Source organism: Clarias gariepinus, chromosome 6, assembly GCF_024256425.1.
Source record: "Clarias gariepinus isolate MV-2021 ecotype Netherlands chromosome 6, CGAR_prim_01v2, whole genome shotgun sequence".
Classification (NCBI taxonomy): domain Eukaryota; kingdom Metazoa; phylum Chordata; class Actinopteri; order Siluriformes; family Clariidae; genus Clarias; species Clarias gariepinus.
Window position 1 is genome coordinate 37,877,629 of NC_071105.1, and position 17,097 is coordinate 37,894,725.

Genomic DNA, 17,097 nt, shown 5'->3' on the forward strand with positions numbered 1-17,097 from the left:
TTATAAACCTACCACTGAGCCACCAATGCCCACTGTATGTCAAAATTTTTGTAATTATAGAAAAATTTTTTCCTTTTTTTTTTGTATCCTCAGTTTTGTTGAAGGAAAACCAGTCAACCAGTTTCTCCAATTCTTGAAGGGACTAAATAATAATAATAATAATAAGAGGAAATACCTTTTTTGTAAAAAAAAAAAAAAAAAAAATCAGAAATGTTTTAAGAAAAAATATTATCTACAAAATTATAATTTTGGATAGATGTTTTGTTGAAGGAAAAGGCATACATTTTGGCTGAAACTAAATGCAATGTAATGTCAAAACGTTGAAAAAATATTAATAAATTAACATAACTGGTTTGTAAAAGAAAAAAAGAAATTTAGGGTTAATAATAATAATGTATCCAAAACTGCTTATGATATACTGTATATATTTTTTGTTTTTAAAATATAGTTTTTTTAATGTAAATATTGGCAGAAATGTTTTGAGAGAAAATATTATTTAAAAAAAAATTGCTATGTAACCTCAAAAATTTGTCTTTTTTTAGATATTTTAAAATTTATTTGTCTGGTTGTTTACATTAAAAAATTAAGTGTTGTCATAATAATAATAATAATAATAATAATAATAACAATAATAATAATACATCCAAAATTTCTAATATATATTAAAATATATAATTGTATTTAATTATTTATTTATTTTAATTAAACTTACTATTTTTTTGTTGTTGGATTTGTATGGATGTAAAAAGAAAATAATATTAGATAAAAATTAGATAAAAGAGAAAATATTAGATAAAAAAAATCTGTTCAATAAATATTTCTGTATAAAATGTTACATTTAAAAAAATATTTAAATAAAAAAAAGATCTTTAAAAAGTATTAAAAATTTCTTTTATGTTAAAAGAAAGGCTACCCAGTTCCTACTAGTTTGTTTTTATTCTTTATGAATGTTTAAAAAATGCCAGAAATGATTCGAGAGAAAATATTATTTAATATTAATTTTGCCTGAAACCAAAAGCAGTGAGTAACGTTAAAAAGTTGCCAAAAAATTACTTTACATTTTTTATTTATTTATTACTTTTTATACTGAATCAATACATACTTTCCCGTCCTCGTGACTGCACTCTGAACTCACACGAGACGCACGCGATTGGTTAAAACCGCGGCAGCCGTCACCGCCCCTCGTGCTCCGGCACTCTAACCCGATTGGCCGGTCGGGCTGTCAGTCGTGTGCGTGTGGGCGGGGCTTGGGGCGAGCAGGCGGCGTGCTGGAGCTCTTTCTGTGACCGCATTGCAACAAAGTTTCCAGTGATACAAAAACATCGCGCGCGCGCTCACCTCAACGCAGTTTGATCGCTTTTATAGTGTCGTTAATCGGGTTGTGTATCAGAGCGAGTTCACACACACACACACACACACCGGGTCTGACTTCGAGCTGCTGCATGTCGGGAGAGACCGAAGTCCAGATGCTGGTGGATTTGTGTCCTGCTTTGCCGCGGTGGGATTTGAGATGAAAGTGAATTAAACTGAAAACAGTGACGTTATTCTTATTATCGTTGCTGTTTTTATTATTAGATTGTATTTTTTATTATTATAATAGTTGTGATAGTAGGAGTAGTATGATATAGGATATTTTCCCTTTTCTTCTGTTTATCTGGTAAGTCAGTAGATTTTTTTTTTTATTGTTTTTTTTTCCATTTAAAAATACTTACTATTATTATTCCTTGGCTTTGCATTCTTTCCTCCTACGTGATAAATCTGCTTGAGGGTACTTCTGGGCTTTGCCCCTCTCCGTCTGTCAGTTTTTCTTCTGCAATCATTTGTATCACTGCTGATTTTGTTGCCCAGTGCGCGCACAAGGGGCAGATTTACTTGACAAACTTCCCCCTTAACTTGTGTGTGTGACCATGCCAAAGAGCCGAGCAGGCATCCACAAGTTCCTCCTGTCTCGCCCACAAACCCCCAAGCTGGCCTATGGTCATAACTCCAACATGAACGTGGGCAGGAGCGGGTACAGGGTCTTCTGTGCCAACAACATCCCAGCAAGCACCGAGCTGGCCAACAAGATCACAGAGTGAGTAGAACACGATCGCACAATACAATAGATCATTGCAACGTATTTATTATCAGCACGCAACACAAGGTTGGAACTGTGTTCACGGCAAGATAATTACAGATTGTACTCATGTGAGCCGAAAGGGTTTAAGTTTCTGTACAGTCGAACCAAATTCCACCAGCGAACTGGCTGAGATTCGCATCAGCTTTTATATTTTTATATTTTTTACTGATGTCATAAGAGTGTAATACTGTAACCTTTACCTTTACCTTTGCTCATAGAAAAAACAAACAATAGAAATAAGTTAGATTTATTTTAATGTGTTTAACATTTATAGAAGGAGTCTCCAGTATCAGAGCTGTCTTTTATGTTTATTAATTTATTTATTCCTTTGGTTTCTCGGGATCATGACAAGCTGTACTTTATTTTTGTTTTGTTAAACTCCAGAGGGGACCCACGGCCCGCGCCCAGTGTTTCAGCAGATATATTATTACATCACATTATGACATAACATAATCATGCTGTCTACCGTTGCACTCTCAGTTCCAGTCCATCCATCCTAAAGGTGCTCGATGGGGTTGAGGTCAGGGCTCTGTGTTCGGGCCAGTCAAGTTCTTCCACACCGAACACATCAAACCATGTCTTTATAGTCCTCGCTTTGTAAACTGGGGCTCAGTCATGTTGGAATAAATAAGGCCTTCGCTAAACTGTTGCCACAAAGTTGCATAGAAGCACAGCATTGTCCAGGGTGTTTTGGTGTTTGCTCTTCACTGGCGATAAGGGACCTGATTGAAACACTCAAATTCAATAATTACCAGTTTGCATCAAATAGCTTTGTCTATATAGTGTAGAAAGGCTACAGGTTACCCGTGTGCAGATCCTCCATGCTAATGTGACCTGTAAATGGTGTGTGCTGTCACCTCGCTGCCGCTCCTCAGGCCGCTCCAATGATCCGGCAGATATATTATTACCTCACTGTATGACAATCAAAGGTGATAATGACACTGCAGACTGTTACACGGCGAGGGAAGCCCACTACACTGGTCACCCAAACCCCGGCCACTGGCGGCAGAAAAACATAAGATTAATATTATTATTATTAAAATGAGGCTGTTATAATGTAACGCAGAGCAGAAGCAAATTTTTTTTCTTTTTATGTTTAATGTAGTTGACGCAAAAGCAAAAACAATTCACAGGCCACTCCGCTGTGTTCGGACTAATGTGCTTCACGGAAGGTTTTTTTTTTTTTTTTTTTAATTTAGGACAATAAGATATAAAACTTACTATAGTATAACTGCACAGACACTCTTTGAATTACGATATTGTCACGTCCCGATTAACATTCTGTATGAGAGAAAAATTTCAGAACCTGCTATTTGTATTTAATCCTGCTGTACACCTACTGGACTAAACACGATGGCTTACCCTCGCTTAGGGCGCCTAAATTATTAGCCTACAGTTGTGGAGAAACATAAAACAAAACTTATTTAATAATAAAATATTGACTGTCCACGGGCAGAACGGGACAATCTGGAGAATTGTTTGTTTTTCTTATGATTGTGTGGCTCACTGGCGCCGCCTAGCATCACAGTAGAGTATCGCACTGCATGTTGTCAGGCTGGGAAGAGGTCAAAGTTCATAGTTTCTACAATGAATTAATGTATATGGATGGCTTTTACACCATTGTAAAGTAAAAAAAAAAAAAAAAAGATTTTCCTTACTGACTGTTATTTGTTAGAATGCAAAAAAAGAAAAAAAATCCAACACTTTTTCGCACTGAAGCGTCTTTACCGCCACCGTACTGGTGATGAAACGTGTGTTTCACAGTCGTGGGTTTTGCAAGCCGCTCTTGTTGGAGTGTGATCACACTGACCCGGTCAAACTGTCAGCACTGTTTAATATCAGCCTGGGACGGGCACACAGCGGCGCACAAAATCGCTCGTAACAAAAATCGGGAAACATCAAGAGCAGCGCGAGTCTGAAGCACGAAACTACTGAATTCTGCATAGTGTTTGTTTGGGGAAGGGGTTGATTTGTGTGTTTAGTTTTTTTTTCTCCCCTATAACAGCAGCTCTGATAGAGATAGAGATGTTGCACCTCATGACCTCACACATACCTGAAACAACAAGAGGAACCTACAAGTGTATCCGAGTGTTGTTGTTGTTGTTTATTTTTTAGAAATAATAACATAAAACCAATAAAATCTAACTTCAAGAATAAAAATAACTTTAAACATCGAGTAAAACAAAAAGTTAAAACTCTGATTTATATCAAAGCAATTAAAACCTCAACAGTCCAAACATCAATGCAGCTTCATAGTTGCATGCGAAAGTTTGCACACCCTAAAGACAAACTCCAAAAGCTGGACCCAGTACCAAGTCTTTAATCATTACGATACATGTTTACAGTGTTTATTTACAGTATAGCAGCAGATCAGATTTGATTATTCTCTTATTAGCGTGCTCTCCACTGTCTTTATTCAGCTTTGTTTGTCAGGATAAGACAAATATTTATTTTAGCTGGAAAAGAAAAAAAAAGGTGGGGGGCGCAAACTTTTGCACTCAGGTTTAAATGTTGAGCTCAGTAGGAGTTCCTTTAATCCTGTTAATGTTTACGGATCAGTGTTTGGGGTTGGAAATGAGGTGTGTGTGTGTGTGTGTGTGTGTGTGTGTGTGTGTGTGTGTGTGTGTGTGTGTGTGTGGTCTTATTGCACGCTGTATTTAGGACACTGAGGGAGGTTTCTCTCTCTCTTTATTTCTTTCTCTCTCTCCCTCTCTCTCTTCCTCTCTGTCTTTACTTCTCTCTCTCTCCCTCTCCCTCTTCCTCTCTGTCTTTACCTCTCTCTCTCTCTCTCTCTCTCTCTACCTCTCTCTCTCGCTCTCTTTACCTCTCTCTCTCTCTCTCTCTACCTCTCTCTCTCGCTCTCTTTACCTCTCTCTCTCTCTCTCTCTACCTCTCTCTCTCGCTCTCTTTACCTCTCTCTTTTTCTTTCTCTCTCTTTACCTCTCTCCCTCTCTACCTCTCTCTCTTTACCTCTCTACCTCTCTCTCTCTCTCTCTCTCTCTCTCTCTACCTCTCTCTCTCGCTCTCTTTACCTCTCTCTCTCTCTCTCTCTACCTCTCTCTCTCGCTCTCTTTACCGCTCTCTTTTTCTTTCTCTCTCTTTACCTCTCTCCCTCTCTCCTTCTCTCTCTCTCCCTCTCCCTCTCTCTCTTTACCTCTCTTTCTCTCTCGCTCTCTTTACCTCTCTACCTCTTTCTCTCTCCCTCTCTACCTCTCTCTACTCTCTCTCTCTCTCTCTCTCTCTCTCTCTCTGTAGGTGGCATTAACAATTAATTTATAAAGTTGTCAGTCTTGAAACATCGGTCTCGGTGTTAATTAAAGAAAAAAAAACGCAGCGTGTCATGTTTCAAAGGAACCACAAACAAGCATAAACTTCTCCGTCTTAAAGGTCTCAGGAACCTTCCCTGACACTGGAGACTCCTTCCATTAACCATTTCCATTAATTAAAGGAATGTGAGCGAGCTGTTTCCATAGCAATCATAATTATAACGAGCGCATTAATATAAACTATATATAAACTCCAACTGACCAATCAGAGTCACCACTTTACCTGTGCCCAGTGTGTGTGTGTGTGTGTGTGTGTGTGTGTGTGTGTGTGTGTGTGTGGGGTGCTTCACTGTGGCGACTCTGTAAGGTGATCCAGTTCTCCAGCACTTAGCAGGGAAACATGAAACCTCTCAGCTGAAGAGAGTGAAGTGCACTTGATAAGAGTGTCCTGCTCTCTCTCTCTCTCTCTCTCTCTCTCTCTTTGTGTGTGTGTGGGCGCGTGTAGGTATCGGTGTTTGTGTTTATGTATGAGTGAGAGTTCTGTACTGGAGCAGCGTGCCTAGAAAGTCTCACCGTGCTCATTTTAACTTTGATGCCACGCCTAATCCAGTTTATCAAGGTCTTCTGGAAAATATCTCCAGCTAGGTGTGTGTATCAGTTATACATTACAAAAGAAAGGTGGCCTGCTGTCCCTGTCTGTCCTGGGTGGAATACTGCAAGTCGGAGTGCTGTTGTACTGAATATCAGATAAAACATGTGTCCTCACACACACACACACACACACACACACCCTGAAGGAACGAGCTAAACGCGTCTGGCGGAGCTGGGGGCCGACCGTTAGGGGGTGGACAGTCCTCGGGACACTTACGAGATTTATTTGTGGTTTCACTTATTCCGCTTCAGCTCTGTTGCCCTCTGGGTCCGGGGTTCGAATCCCAAACAGAGTTAAATGTGAAGCCTAGTGCACTATGTAGGGTGTAGAATCCCGTGTGCTACATCCAGTAGCACCCTCAATCAGGATTTAGAGAGAGATTTGGGATTCAGTCTTGTATTCCGGTTCAGAGGCTGAGAAGAACGACTTTCCTCCAGGTACTCCGGTTTCCTCCCACAGATCAAAGACATGCAGATTCCCAAATTGCCTGTAGTGTGTGAATGAGTGTGTGTTTATGTGAATTGGCACCTCATCCAGGGTCTACCCCGACCTCTTGCCCTTTGCCCTCAGTCTCCTGGGATAGGCTCCAGTACCCATGCGACCCCGAGTGAGCGAGTAATAATTGTCCAAATGTCAAGTCCAGGACCAGGATCTCATTCATCCTTGTGAAGTTAAATCTGATGCAGGTGTAATGGTATCAGATCAGGTCACTGTTATTGTCTTTGTAAGGGTGGTGTCACTCCGTAACACACACTTTTCCCCCTGTCTCTAGGCGTCTGGGGGTGGAATTGGGAAAATCGGTGGTGTTCGAGGGGGCCAACAAAGGTGAGTCACGTGTAGTTTTCTGTTTTTCACGTCTGTTTATGTACTTTAGTCAGCACAGAGTGTGTAATAGTGCAAAGTGCAAACTCGTTCTGTAATATGGAGCTCATAAACACACACACACACAAACAAACAAACACAAATACAGCTCAGAAACAGGTTTGTTGTTACTGGTGGTGATGTGGTCACTTGGTCAACGACATTTCTATATAGTACATACGGTGCATCTAAAACACATTGATTACGTGGAAAAAAGAATTTAACTAAAAAAGTAATCTATTATAGATTCATTACATGAAAAGTGAAAATATAAAAAGCCTTTTATAAGCCGTTGATTACGGCTTTTAGTTTATCAAAGTCAAAAAATCCAGTATCTTGACAAAAAAAAAAGGATTTACAATATAGAAATTATGTTCATTTATGCTCAAAGCTTCTTTAAGCACAAATTACTACATCAGGGCGACATGACACGGAGGTGATGAGCCTGTGGCTTTGCTGAGGCGTTAGTGAAGACCAGGTCGCTTTGATAGCAGCCTTCAGCTCGTCTGTATTGTTGAATCTGGGCTTTCTCGCCTTCATCTTGTCCGTATCCCATCTGGAGTTCAGGTGAGGCCAATCAAGGGCCATAATATCACAGTCAACAAACCAGTTAGTGGTAGTTTTGGCACTGTGGGAAGGTGCTAAGTCCTGCTGGAGAAGGAAATCAGCATCTCCATAAAGCTTATCAGCAGACGGAAGCGTGAAATCTTCTGATAAAACGCAGTGGAGCAACACCAGCAGATGACATGATACCATAAGTCATCAACAGGTGTAGCCCATTTCCTGGAGGATGTCTGTATGTGGTCGCTCATTATGCACTGACTTTTAAAATTAAATTATGATTTTATATTATATAAATTTTAAGATGCACTATATATATATATATATATATATGACTGAATGCTGTGAATCCCCACTGATGCATTACTTCTGTGTCTCTGTAAATGTCCCGTCACAGAGACCACGGTGGAGGTGAAGGAGTCAGTGAGAGGACAGGACATCTTCATCATCCAGACCATGCGCAGGTCAGAGGGACTCTGGTGCCTTTTTCATCAGGGGCCAATTTTTTTTTCTTTTGGAATAACAACAGCCTGGAGTGTGTTCAGTGCTCCATGTGGTACAGTATGTACACTGTAACCATAACAACCAGGAGGCCAATAAATGACCATCTGGTGCGAATTTATGACTTTCACACCTAATGATCATAAACAGAAGTTTGACATGTACATGTAAATAAAAAAATAAAAGTGATGCCTTATTGTATAAATTAATAACTTTTAACCTGAGCAGTTTCCTCGTCCCTGAAACTCGACACTTCATCGGTGATCATGCAATGCAAATTGGCACCTTTCCTGTTTTTTTTTTTACTTTTTAAAGTAAAAAGTGGCTCCTTTTTCTTCTTGCTTCCTTTTTTGCTAACAATCTTATGTTATGCCTTCGCTTAATCTTGCACAAAATGAAAAAAAAAAAAAGCACAAAAAATACACAAACTCTCTTTGCTTGAGTTTTGAACGGCTCCCAGATGTACACACAACCTAGCCGGCGTTCAGTTCAGTTCGGTCTCTTGTACTGTATGCCAAAAATGCTTAGCACGTCCAGGCAAGTTTCTTGCAAAACTTTACTTCTTAAGGCAGAAATTCTTTATTTTATTTTCCTTGTCGAAAAAAGTTACTTTGGTGTAATCTGTCATTGCGGTTAGCATATAAGCATTGGCTATCAGCTAGCTTGTAAGTTAAAAATGCACCTAACTTTACACCTAACCTTCTGAACATGATAGCTTTGTGTAGTTTACCTTAAACATGCCAAAATACTAACACTAGCCTACAGGTGAAAAAGGATTCTAACGAGTATTCCTAGCTCAGGAAAAAGTACAACTTCAACTGTACGCATATTGCATTTGCATCTATAGTTAAGTCAAAAAATTGTAACTCAAACCATTGTAAATCAGTGACCATAACCTTTTAAGGTAATGCTACATTCTAACAATAGAATTCTAAGAATTCCCCTCCCCCACATTTTCTAAAAAATGTTTCTTTCTTTTCTTTCTTTTTTCCGTGCATGTTTTTGCACTTTACTGTTTGTACTGTAAATTTTTGCACCGTCCACACAAGACTAAACTTATAACAGTCTGTCTGGTCACTAACTGGTTAGTCTAGTGTGAACTAGTCTAGGCAGTTAGCTGAAAGCCCGTGTCTGTTGTTCAATCTGTTTCGGCTGACTCACCCGAGTCTCTGGTAAGGCGTGGCACAAACTGGATCATGGTACAGGACACTTGGCATCGGATCTGGCAATCAGATTGGATTGCATCTAATCGGATTCCCCAGCGAGCTTTCGGGCTGTGTTATATAAACGCATCTTGAAGGTAAAGAAGGGCTTCAGGGTTAAACTTGACTTGAGTGGACACATGCAGGAGAACGTAAAGGCAGATTAAAAATAAATAAATTTATAAGGTGTGTGTGTAAGGGGGCAGGGGGCAGGGGTGACTCGGTGGTTAAGGTGTTGGATTGCTGATCAGGAGGTTCCCAGTTCAAGCCCCAATGTCACTGGCTGCCACTGTTTGACCCCTGAGCAAGACCCCTTCACCCTCATGGCATCAAGCTGGCAACCCGACCCCATAAAAGTAACTGCCACAGAAGTGACAGACAGCTCTCCAGCGTGGGGTGTATCGGTCACCCGATGTGCCGGATTGCACGTAGATGGTCCCTCCTCCCTGTGTGTGCATGAGCTCTTACTATAGAGGCGATAACAGAAACGGTTTGAGCTGCTGTTGTAGAAAATAAATTAACACTTTCTGACCAATCAGAATCCAGAATTCTCCAGCTATGAGGTTCTTAAATAAAATAAAATACTGCATATAGTGATGGTTTATTTCTTTAGATATTCAAAATACAAGACAGATTTCGGGTTTGTCATAATAATCATAATAATAAAAACAAGTGGTTATAATTCCTTAACCCTATTAAATCATAACCTTTTTATATTACATAATGTTTCTTTAGGCTTAATGGGTCCATAATGATAAACAAAAAATGCCAAACTATTAATCACCGATAATTTTAAATATCCAGATAAAATTCTGATCTGATATTAAATAAAAACTCATAAACTGTATTATGAATAAATATAGCTTTCACTCATCTTATTGTAATAACTAGACGCTAATGAGCGACCTTAAATGTGTTTTCTGGGTCTAGGGATGTGAACACGGCGATCATGGAGCTGCTGGTGATGGCGTACGCCCTGAAGACGTCCTGCGCCAAGAACATCATCGGCGTCATCCCATATTTCCCCTACAGCAAGCAGTGCAAGATGAGGAAGAGAGGATCCATCGTCTGCAAGCTGCTAGCGTCCATGCTGGCTAAAGCGGGTAGGAAGAATTCACACGCTTGATTGGGTCTAGCACAAAAACCTTTCATTCTTACAAGCATGAGAGTCAGGCATGTTCAGCCTAAAATTCATGAGCGTGTACGCATCGTTCCAGGTCTGACCCACATCATCACCATGGATCTGCACCAGAAAGAGATCCAGGGTTTCTTCAACTTCCCAGTGGATAACCTGCGAGCATCACCGTTTCTGCTGCAGTACATCCAGGAGGAGGTAGCACACTTCTGTATACGCATACACACACACACACACACGCACACACACACACGCACCTCACTGAGTCATGCATTCCATCCTACTGCTATGGAAAAAAAAAGCTAAAATAGTAAATGATAAATAAATAAACAAGGATCAACAAGGAATAACCGCCAGGTGTCAGGTCTATTTATTACAAAGAGCTGGACACACCGGAAAACAACAACAACAACAAAAATCTTTTTATGTGTTCAACACACTGCTGATAGTTCTCAGTTTTTGTTCGTAGCGCTTCGAATGAACATTTTTTTTTAGCATTTTAAGCCACGGTCAGAGTGGGACTTTTGATTGTACAGAATAAGATAACACAGTTCTGAGAGTAAAAACTAAACAAATGCACTTATCTCAGGGTTTCACTAGTGCTTGGATAACAGGAAGTTTTCTCAGTGCCCTAGAGACATGATCGGACTGCCTGTCTGATTCACATCTGAAACGCTGGCCTCCCAGGAACTCCTTTAATAGCTTAAACATGTGGAAATGGCTTGGAGAGGTCAGGAATGTCATTCACAGACGTACAGTTTTCTTTGAAATGTTTGCATCATTCTATTTTACTCTTATTTTACTGCGGATAAGAGTCTCATCACTGTGCTGTGCTTAAAGTCTTCTGTAGAGTTTTACATAGAAATTTTAAAAAGAAATTTCATCACAAGTCCTGGTTTGACTTGTATTACTCACCCTCACTCACTCATCTTCTATAGCGCTTTATCCTGTATTCAGGGTCGCGGGGACCTGGAGCCTATCCCAGGAGGCTTAGGGCACGAGGCGGGGTACACCCTGGACAGGGTGCCAATGCATCACAGGGCACACACACACACACCTATTCACACTCTTATTCACACACTACGGGCAATTTAGGAATGCAATTTGAACTGTGGGAGGAAACCGGAGTACCCGGAGGAAACCCACCAAGCATGGGGAGAGAACATGCAAACTCCATGCACATAGAGACGGGAATCGAGCCTGGCTGACTTGTATTAATGAATTCAGATTTCAGGTGGACATGTGCACGTTTTCCTGAAATCTGTAAATCTGTACAAGCCAATAGTACGCCCCTCATGTTATTATTGTTTTATTATTATTATTATGGTTATTATTATTATTATGATGTATCATGATCTTAGTATCATGGCTGTAACTTTTCCTCTAATCCTCTTTTATCCCAGCTTATTAACTTTTAATAAAAAATGACTTTAGGAGTTACATGATTAATTTTCCTACATGAACACCTCTTTATTTTTTCCCCTCTTCAGATCATTGACTTCAGAAACGCTGTTATTGTTGCCAAATCACCCGCAGCTGCGAAGAGGTGAAAACACAGTGTGACTAGGGCGTTGCACAGTTTTATAGTTTATTTTTAAAAAATGTTCACCCCAGGCGTATTTATGTAATGTGCGTGCGTGTGTGTGTGTGTGTGTGCGTGCGTGTGTGTGTGTGTTTTTCCAGAGCTCAGTCGTACGCCGAGCGTCTGAGACTGGGTTTGGCGGTGATTCACGGTGAATCTCAGTCCGAGTCTGATCAGGTCGACGGTCGAAACTCTCCTCCTGTGTTCAGGCCCTCATGCGGACCCCCAGGCCTCGAGCTGCCCTGTAAGCACCGCACCTCTACCACCTGAGGCTCTTGGCCTATCTGTTTAAAACCTGTCAGATAAAACAGATGCTAATTACCTCGTGTCAGGCAGAACTATGCAAAGTCGGCCATTTTGAATAACAGCTAGAAGCCTTTTAGTTATTCATTTATCATCTCATAATACTTTTATTTTGTAAACACGTTAGCCCCAGCTAACAGTATACTATATGGACACAGGTAGAGAACAACTAGCGTGATTAGCATGATAAATGAACACAACATTTAAACATTTTTATGAGGTCAGTCCTGGTACATGATGTTCTTGTATACTGTAACAATTTGATCTGGGCTAAGCAGACATTACAAATGCTAATTAAACACTGAACATCATGCTAGATGCTAGGGCTAGATTGCTATTTAGTGAGCCAGCTAGCAGGTCACAACCGATCTAACTTTGCTAATGCTAGTGCTAGCTGTTTTGTTTTATTATTATTAAGTAATAAATGTTATAAAATTATTATATGATTATATATATGTGTGTGTGTTCCATATTTAAATGATTTATTCAGAGATTTTAAAAGGCAATACAAATACACCAGCTAGCAAAGCTGCTAATCAGGTAGCTAACTTTGCTAATAACAATGATGGACACATTATTAGTAATTAAATCAGAAAGAATAACACAAGTCATGACTTGCCTACTGAAACACTACTGACAAATACACAAGTGAGTTTGTTAGCAGTCGACTAGCCGACTAGCAGGTCACTAGCTACTGTAGCTACAGTAAGTTCGGACTTGTGTTATATCTAAATAGACTTGGATACTAAAGCAAAAGGTCTAAATCCAGACCTAACCTCCAACAGACATCCTGTTTATGTGAAACTTGTCGAGCTTCTGTGTTAATCCTGCTCCAGCTGGAGCATCATCATCATCATCATCGTCGTCGTTATCATGTTTTATTTAATCAGTCCTCCTTTATTTGTCGGCCGTACAGGGAAATACCAAGCGCCGTTTCCTGGCATCGAGCTTCCAAGTACGGCAGCCGAGCATCTCCTCCTAACCCTGTGTGTGCTTTAAAAGCATGACTTGCATTCTGTGTGTGTGTGTGTGTGTGTGCTTTCGGGATTTTCTCACTATTTTTTTTTTTCACATTTTTGTGTAGGTGTGTTTGTGGGGTTTTAACCCCGCACAATTCATTCAGGTTTACAAATAAAATACGTCGAGGGGCGTTCGAGTCAAAGCGGGACTTTTGTTTGTCCAAAAAAATTCCTGAAAGTAAAAACTCCCTTTATTTCTCTATATAATCCCCTGCTACACTAATGCACTTCTCCCACTGGGGGATGTGGCAGTAACTCCCAGTCGAGTTCCTGTGATGTGCAAGTGGTGTTGCTGAATGAGTGTGTGTACAGTTCCCTTGTATACTCCTTTTAAACGTTTGCATCGTTCGAATGTTTTACTGCGGCTCAGAATCTCTTCACCGGACTGTGCTTCTGTAAATGTCAGTCAGTTTTACGACTTCATTCACAAGAAATCCAAATTAAAAATCTAAAGTCCCGGTTTGAATTGAACGCCTCTTGTAAATCCCGGACATCACGATTTCAGCTGGAAACATTAACTTTCCCCCCACAATGATAAAGATTTCTTACATTTTATATGTAAAATCAAGTAAAAGAGATTACCCTGGCCTTTCTAAAATCTCTCGTACATACAGTACGGACCAGTGGGTTTGTAATAGATTTTCTGTAAATTCCTTTTCTTTTCTTGTAACATTTACATTTGTTGTCCTCAGCTCAAACAGTTTGTGTTGGCTTTTAAGTGTGGACGTGTTTACAGTTTTTTTTTAACATGGTTTGATGAGGTATAACAAGTTGTTATTGGAGTTTATTGCTGTGTGTAAGGGGTTGGAGCAAGAGGTGATGGAATGGCTTCACACACACACACACACACACACACACACACACACACACACACACACACAAATCAGCAAACTGAAAATTCTATGTCTAATGAGAAAAGTATGCAGTAAAAAATGTTATCCTACAATTGGTGCTGTGCTTTGTGTGTGTGTGTGTGTGTGTGTGCGTGTGTGATTAAGCTTCGTGGACATGGCCTAAAACAAGTAATTAAGCCACAGGTTTAGTGTGAAAAGTGATGATAAATATAACTGCGCTATTCCTTGCAGTGATGATGGCTAAAGAGAAACCACCCATCACCGTGGTGGGAGACGTTGGAGGTCGAATCGCCATCATTATTGTAAGTATTGTTTACTTTTCAAATGCATTTTGTATGAAATGTCAGGGTCCCCCCCCCCCCAGAGGCTAGTTCTTCAGGGTAATTTCATTTTAACGAGACACATTTTTCCATAGGAAATTATGTAAATGCTGATAATCCGTTCCAGCCACCCAAAAATATTACCAACGTTACCAATTTCCAACACTATAATTATATTTTTTGCATATAAAAACAATCAAAACATTTAGAAAAAAACATGGAAATTAAGTCAAATATTAAATAAATAAATATTAAACCTCACTTAACCTTAATTTACGATTCCTCTTTGCACCGGCTGCTTTACAACCCAAACTGAAAGCGGCTCCCTTTTCTTCTTGCTAAGATTCTTTGGACCCATGGGGCTATGTCTTCACCAAATCTTGCACAAAATGCAAAACAAACAAAACTCACTTTGCTTGACTTTCCACTAAGGCAAGCAAGTTTTGAACGGCTCCTGGACGTAGCCACGACGTAGCCGATGTTTGGCCCTTTTTGTTCTCTCGTATGCTCTTCTCTCGTATGCTCGTAATGCAAATTCTCAGTTTTTAAGGTTGGAGTTGGAGCATTCGTATACAGAGGGACCACTGTAATGTTATCAGCCCCTAAAATCTCTCATGGAAGTCACATAAAAGTAATTACAGAGTTCAAGTTAAACATTACTTTAATTTATTATTATATATTTTTTTACTTTTTCATTGAAAACATTTAGGACGATATCATCGATGACGTGGAGGAATTTGTGGCTGTGGCAGAGATTCTGAAGGAGAGAGGAGCGTATAAGGTTTACGTCATGGCCACTCACGGCTTGCTCTCGGCCGACGCCCCGCGTCTCATTGAGGAGTCCCTTATAGACGAGGTGAGGATGTTTTACCGGTGTAACTGCGTAGTGGTAAATGTGTGCCACTTAGTAAGTCATTTAAGTTAATTAGTAAGTAATTGTGAGTCGCACACGGTTAGAACAGAAACGTAAACCGTTTAATGACAAACAACACTCCTGTGCCGTTTAATGTTGCCGCTGTTGAATTACCGTGACAAGTCATGCGGTTTGTAGGACCGATTGTAGGACATGATTGTAATAATTGATGAACAGCCGAAAGCGCAGAGAACCCTAACTCCGCTTCCTCACACAGGTGGTGGTGACTAACACCGTCCCCCACGAGATCCAGAAGCTTCAGTGTCCCAAAATTAAGACGGTGGACGTCAGTATGATTCTGGCTGAAGCCATCCGTCGCATCCACAACGGAGAATCCATGGCCTACCTGTTCCGCAACATCACGGTGGACGACTAACGGCAGGCTAACAACGAGCGAAACGAGTCCTCGCGCTGATCTTGGATCAGCCTGGTGCCTGGGATTTTGTCTGGTAGTTTCAGATAGTGGTGTTGTTTTTTTTTTTTTGTTTTTTTTCAGAAAGCAAAGGAAATAGTGTGTATGCGGTATGAAGATTTTCCTTCTGCAGAAAGCTTATGCTCCTGGAGGAGGAGAAACACTGCATCACTCCGGTGCTCTAACAGTGTTATTCTCACTTCCACTTATTATTATTATTTTTTTGTGAAATATGCACTACACATCAATCATCATACGCCTCCTGGTCATTTTTTGTGTGTCTGTTGGTGTCATGTATAAAAAATGGTGGACCAATAAATCAAGAAAAAATTCGTTTCTCTTACATTCATTTCTTTCTTTATTTTTTTTTTTAGCTCAAATAGTAAACAAACTGCTTGACATATAAATGGATGAATGGGTGAGTAGGTTAATGAATGAATTAATAGATGGATGCATAGATGCATAGTCCATCCATTATCAAATGGGTTAATAAATATACGGATGGATGAATGGGTTGAATGGATGTATAAATAGATATACTACTGGATGGATTGATACATATATAAATAAATGGGTTGATAAATTTATGGATGTAAAAAAATACTAATAAATAGATTGATGAGTGAATAAATTGATAAATGGACGTATAAACAGATATACGAGAGACAAAATAAGAAAAAAAATATCCAGAAAATCACATTGTAGAATTTAAAAATATTTTTGTGCAAATTATGGTGAAAAATAAGTATTTGGTCAATTTATTTTATTTTATTTACCTTTTTTTTTTTTTTTTTTTTTAAATCAGGCAAGACAGATTAAGAACAGGTTTCTCATTTACAACTGTGTCCTGGAACCAATAACAATTTCATCTCAATACTTTACGTAAGTCTACACAAGGTTTTCACACACTGTTGCTGGTATTTCGGCCCGTTCCTCCATGCAGATCTCCTCTAGAGCAGTGATATTTTGGGGCTGTCGCTGGGCAACACAGACTTTCACCTCCCTCCAAAGATTTTCTATGGGGTTGAGATCTGGAGACTGGCTAGGCCACTCCAGGACCTTGAAATGCTTCTTATGAAGCCACTCCTTCATTACCCGGGTGGTATGTTTGGGATCATTGTCATGCTGAAAGACCCAGCCACGTTTCATCTTCAATGCCTTTGCTGATGGAAGGAGATTTTGACTCAAAATCTCACGATACACGGCCCCTTATATATTTTTTTTTTGACACGGATCAGTCGTTCTGGTCCCTTTGCAGAAAAACAACCCTAAAGCATGATGTTTCCACCCCCATGCTTCACTGTAGGTATGGTGTTCTTTGGATGCAACTCAGCCTTCTTTCTCCAAATACAAGTTGAGTTTTTATCAAAAAGTTCTATATCGGTTTCATCACACCA

The 17,097-nt window shown here is 39.8% G+C and overlaps 1 protein-coding gene across 3 annotated transcripts; it reads left to right on the forward strand.

Moving 5' to 3' along the window:
- The first annotated feature begins 1,247 nt into the window (after window positions 1-1,247).
- On the forward strand, window positions 1,248-15,772 carry LOC128526354 (phosphoribosyl pyrophosphate synthase-associated protein 1-like). 3 transcript variants are annotated; one of them, XM_053498142.1, is made up of 12 exons: window positions 1,248-1,657; window positions 1,917-2,074; window positions 6,810-6,862; window positions 7,857-7,923; window positions 10,093-10,265; window positions 10,380-10,495; window positions 11,788-11,843; window positions 11,981-12,123; window positions 13,099-13,137; window positions 14,287-14,357; window positions 15,085-15,231; window positions 15,506-15,772. In XM_053498142.1, the coding sequence occupies exons 2-12, from the start codon at window positions 1,992-1,994 to the stop codon at window positions 15,662-15,664; spliced, it is 1,107 nt and encodes a 368-aa protein (XP_053354117.1). In that variant the 5' UTR covers window positions 1,248-1,657; window positions 1,917-1,991; the 3' UTR covers window positions 15,665-15,772. The 3 variants fall into 3 exon arrangements, with proteins under 3 accessions (XP_053354117.1, XP_053354115.1, XP_053354116.1); XM_053498140.1 differs by lacking the exon at window positions 1,248-1,657 and having other exon boundaries at window positions 1,670-2,074; XM_053498141.1 differs by lacking the exons at window positions 1,248-1,657; window positions 13,099-13,137 and having other exon boundaries at window positions 1,672-2,074.
- Window positions 15,773-17,097: the final 1,325 nt, after the last annotated feature.

What these genes read in the sequence shown, in the direction of transcription:
- LOC128526354 (XM_053498140.1), top strand. Translation starts at nt 1,908, where the DNA reads ATGCCAAAGAGCCGAGCAGGCATCCACAAGTTCCTCCTGTCTCGCCCA. An exon ending in TGCAGTACATCCAGGAGGAG is followed by an intron (nt 10,496 to 11,787) that starts GTAGCACACTTC and finishes TCCCCTCTTCAG; the next exon opens with ATCATTGACTTCAGAAACGC. An exon ending in CCCAGGCCTCGAGCTGCCCT is followed by an intron (nt 12,124 to 13,098) that starts GTAAGCACCGCA and finishes TCGGCCGTACAG; the next exon opens with GGAAATACCAAGCGCCGTTT.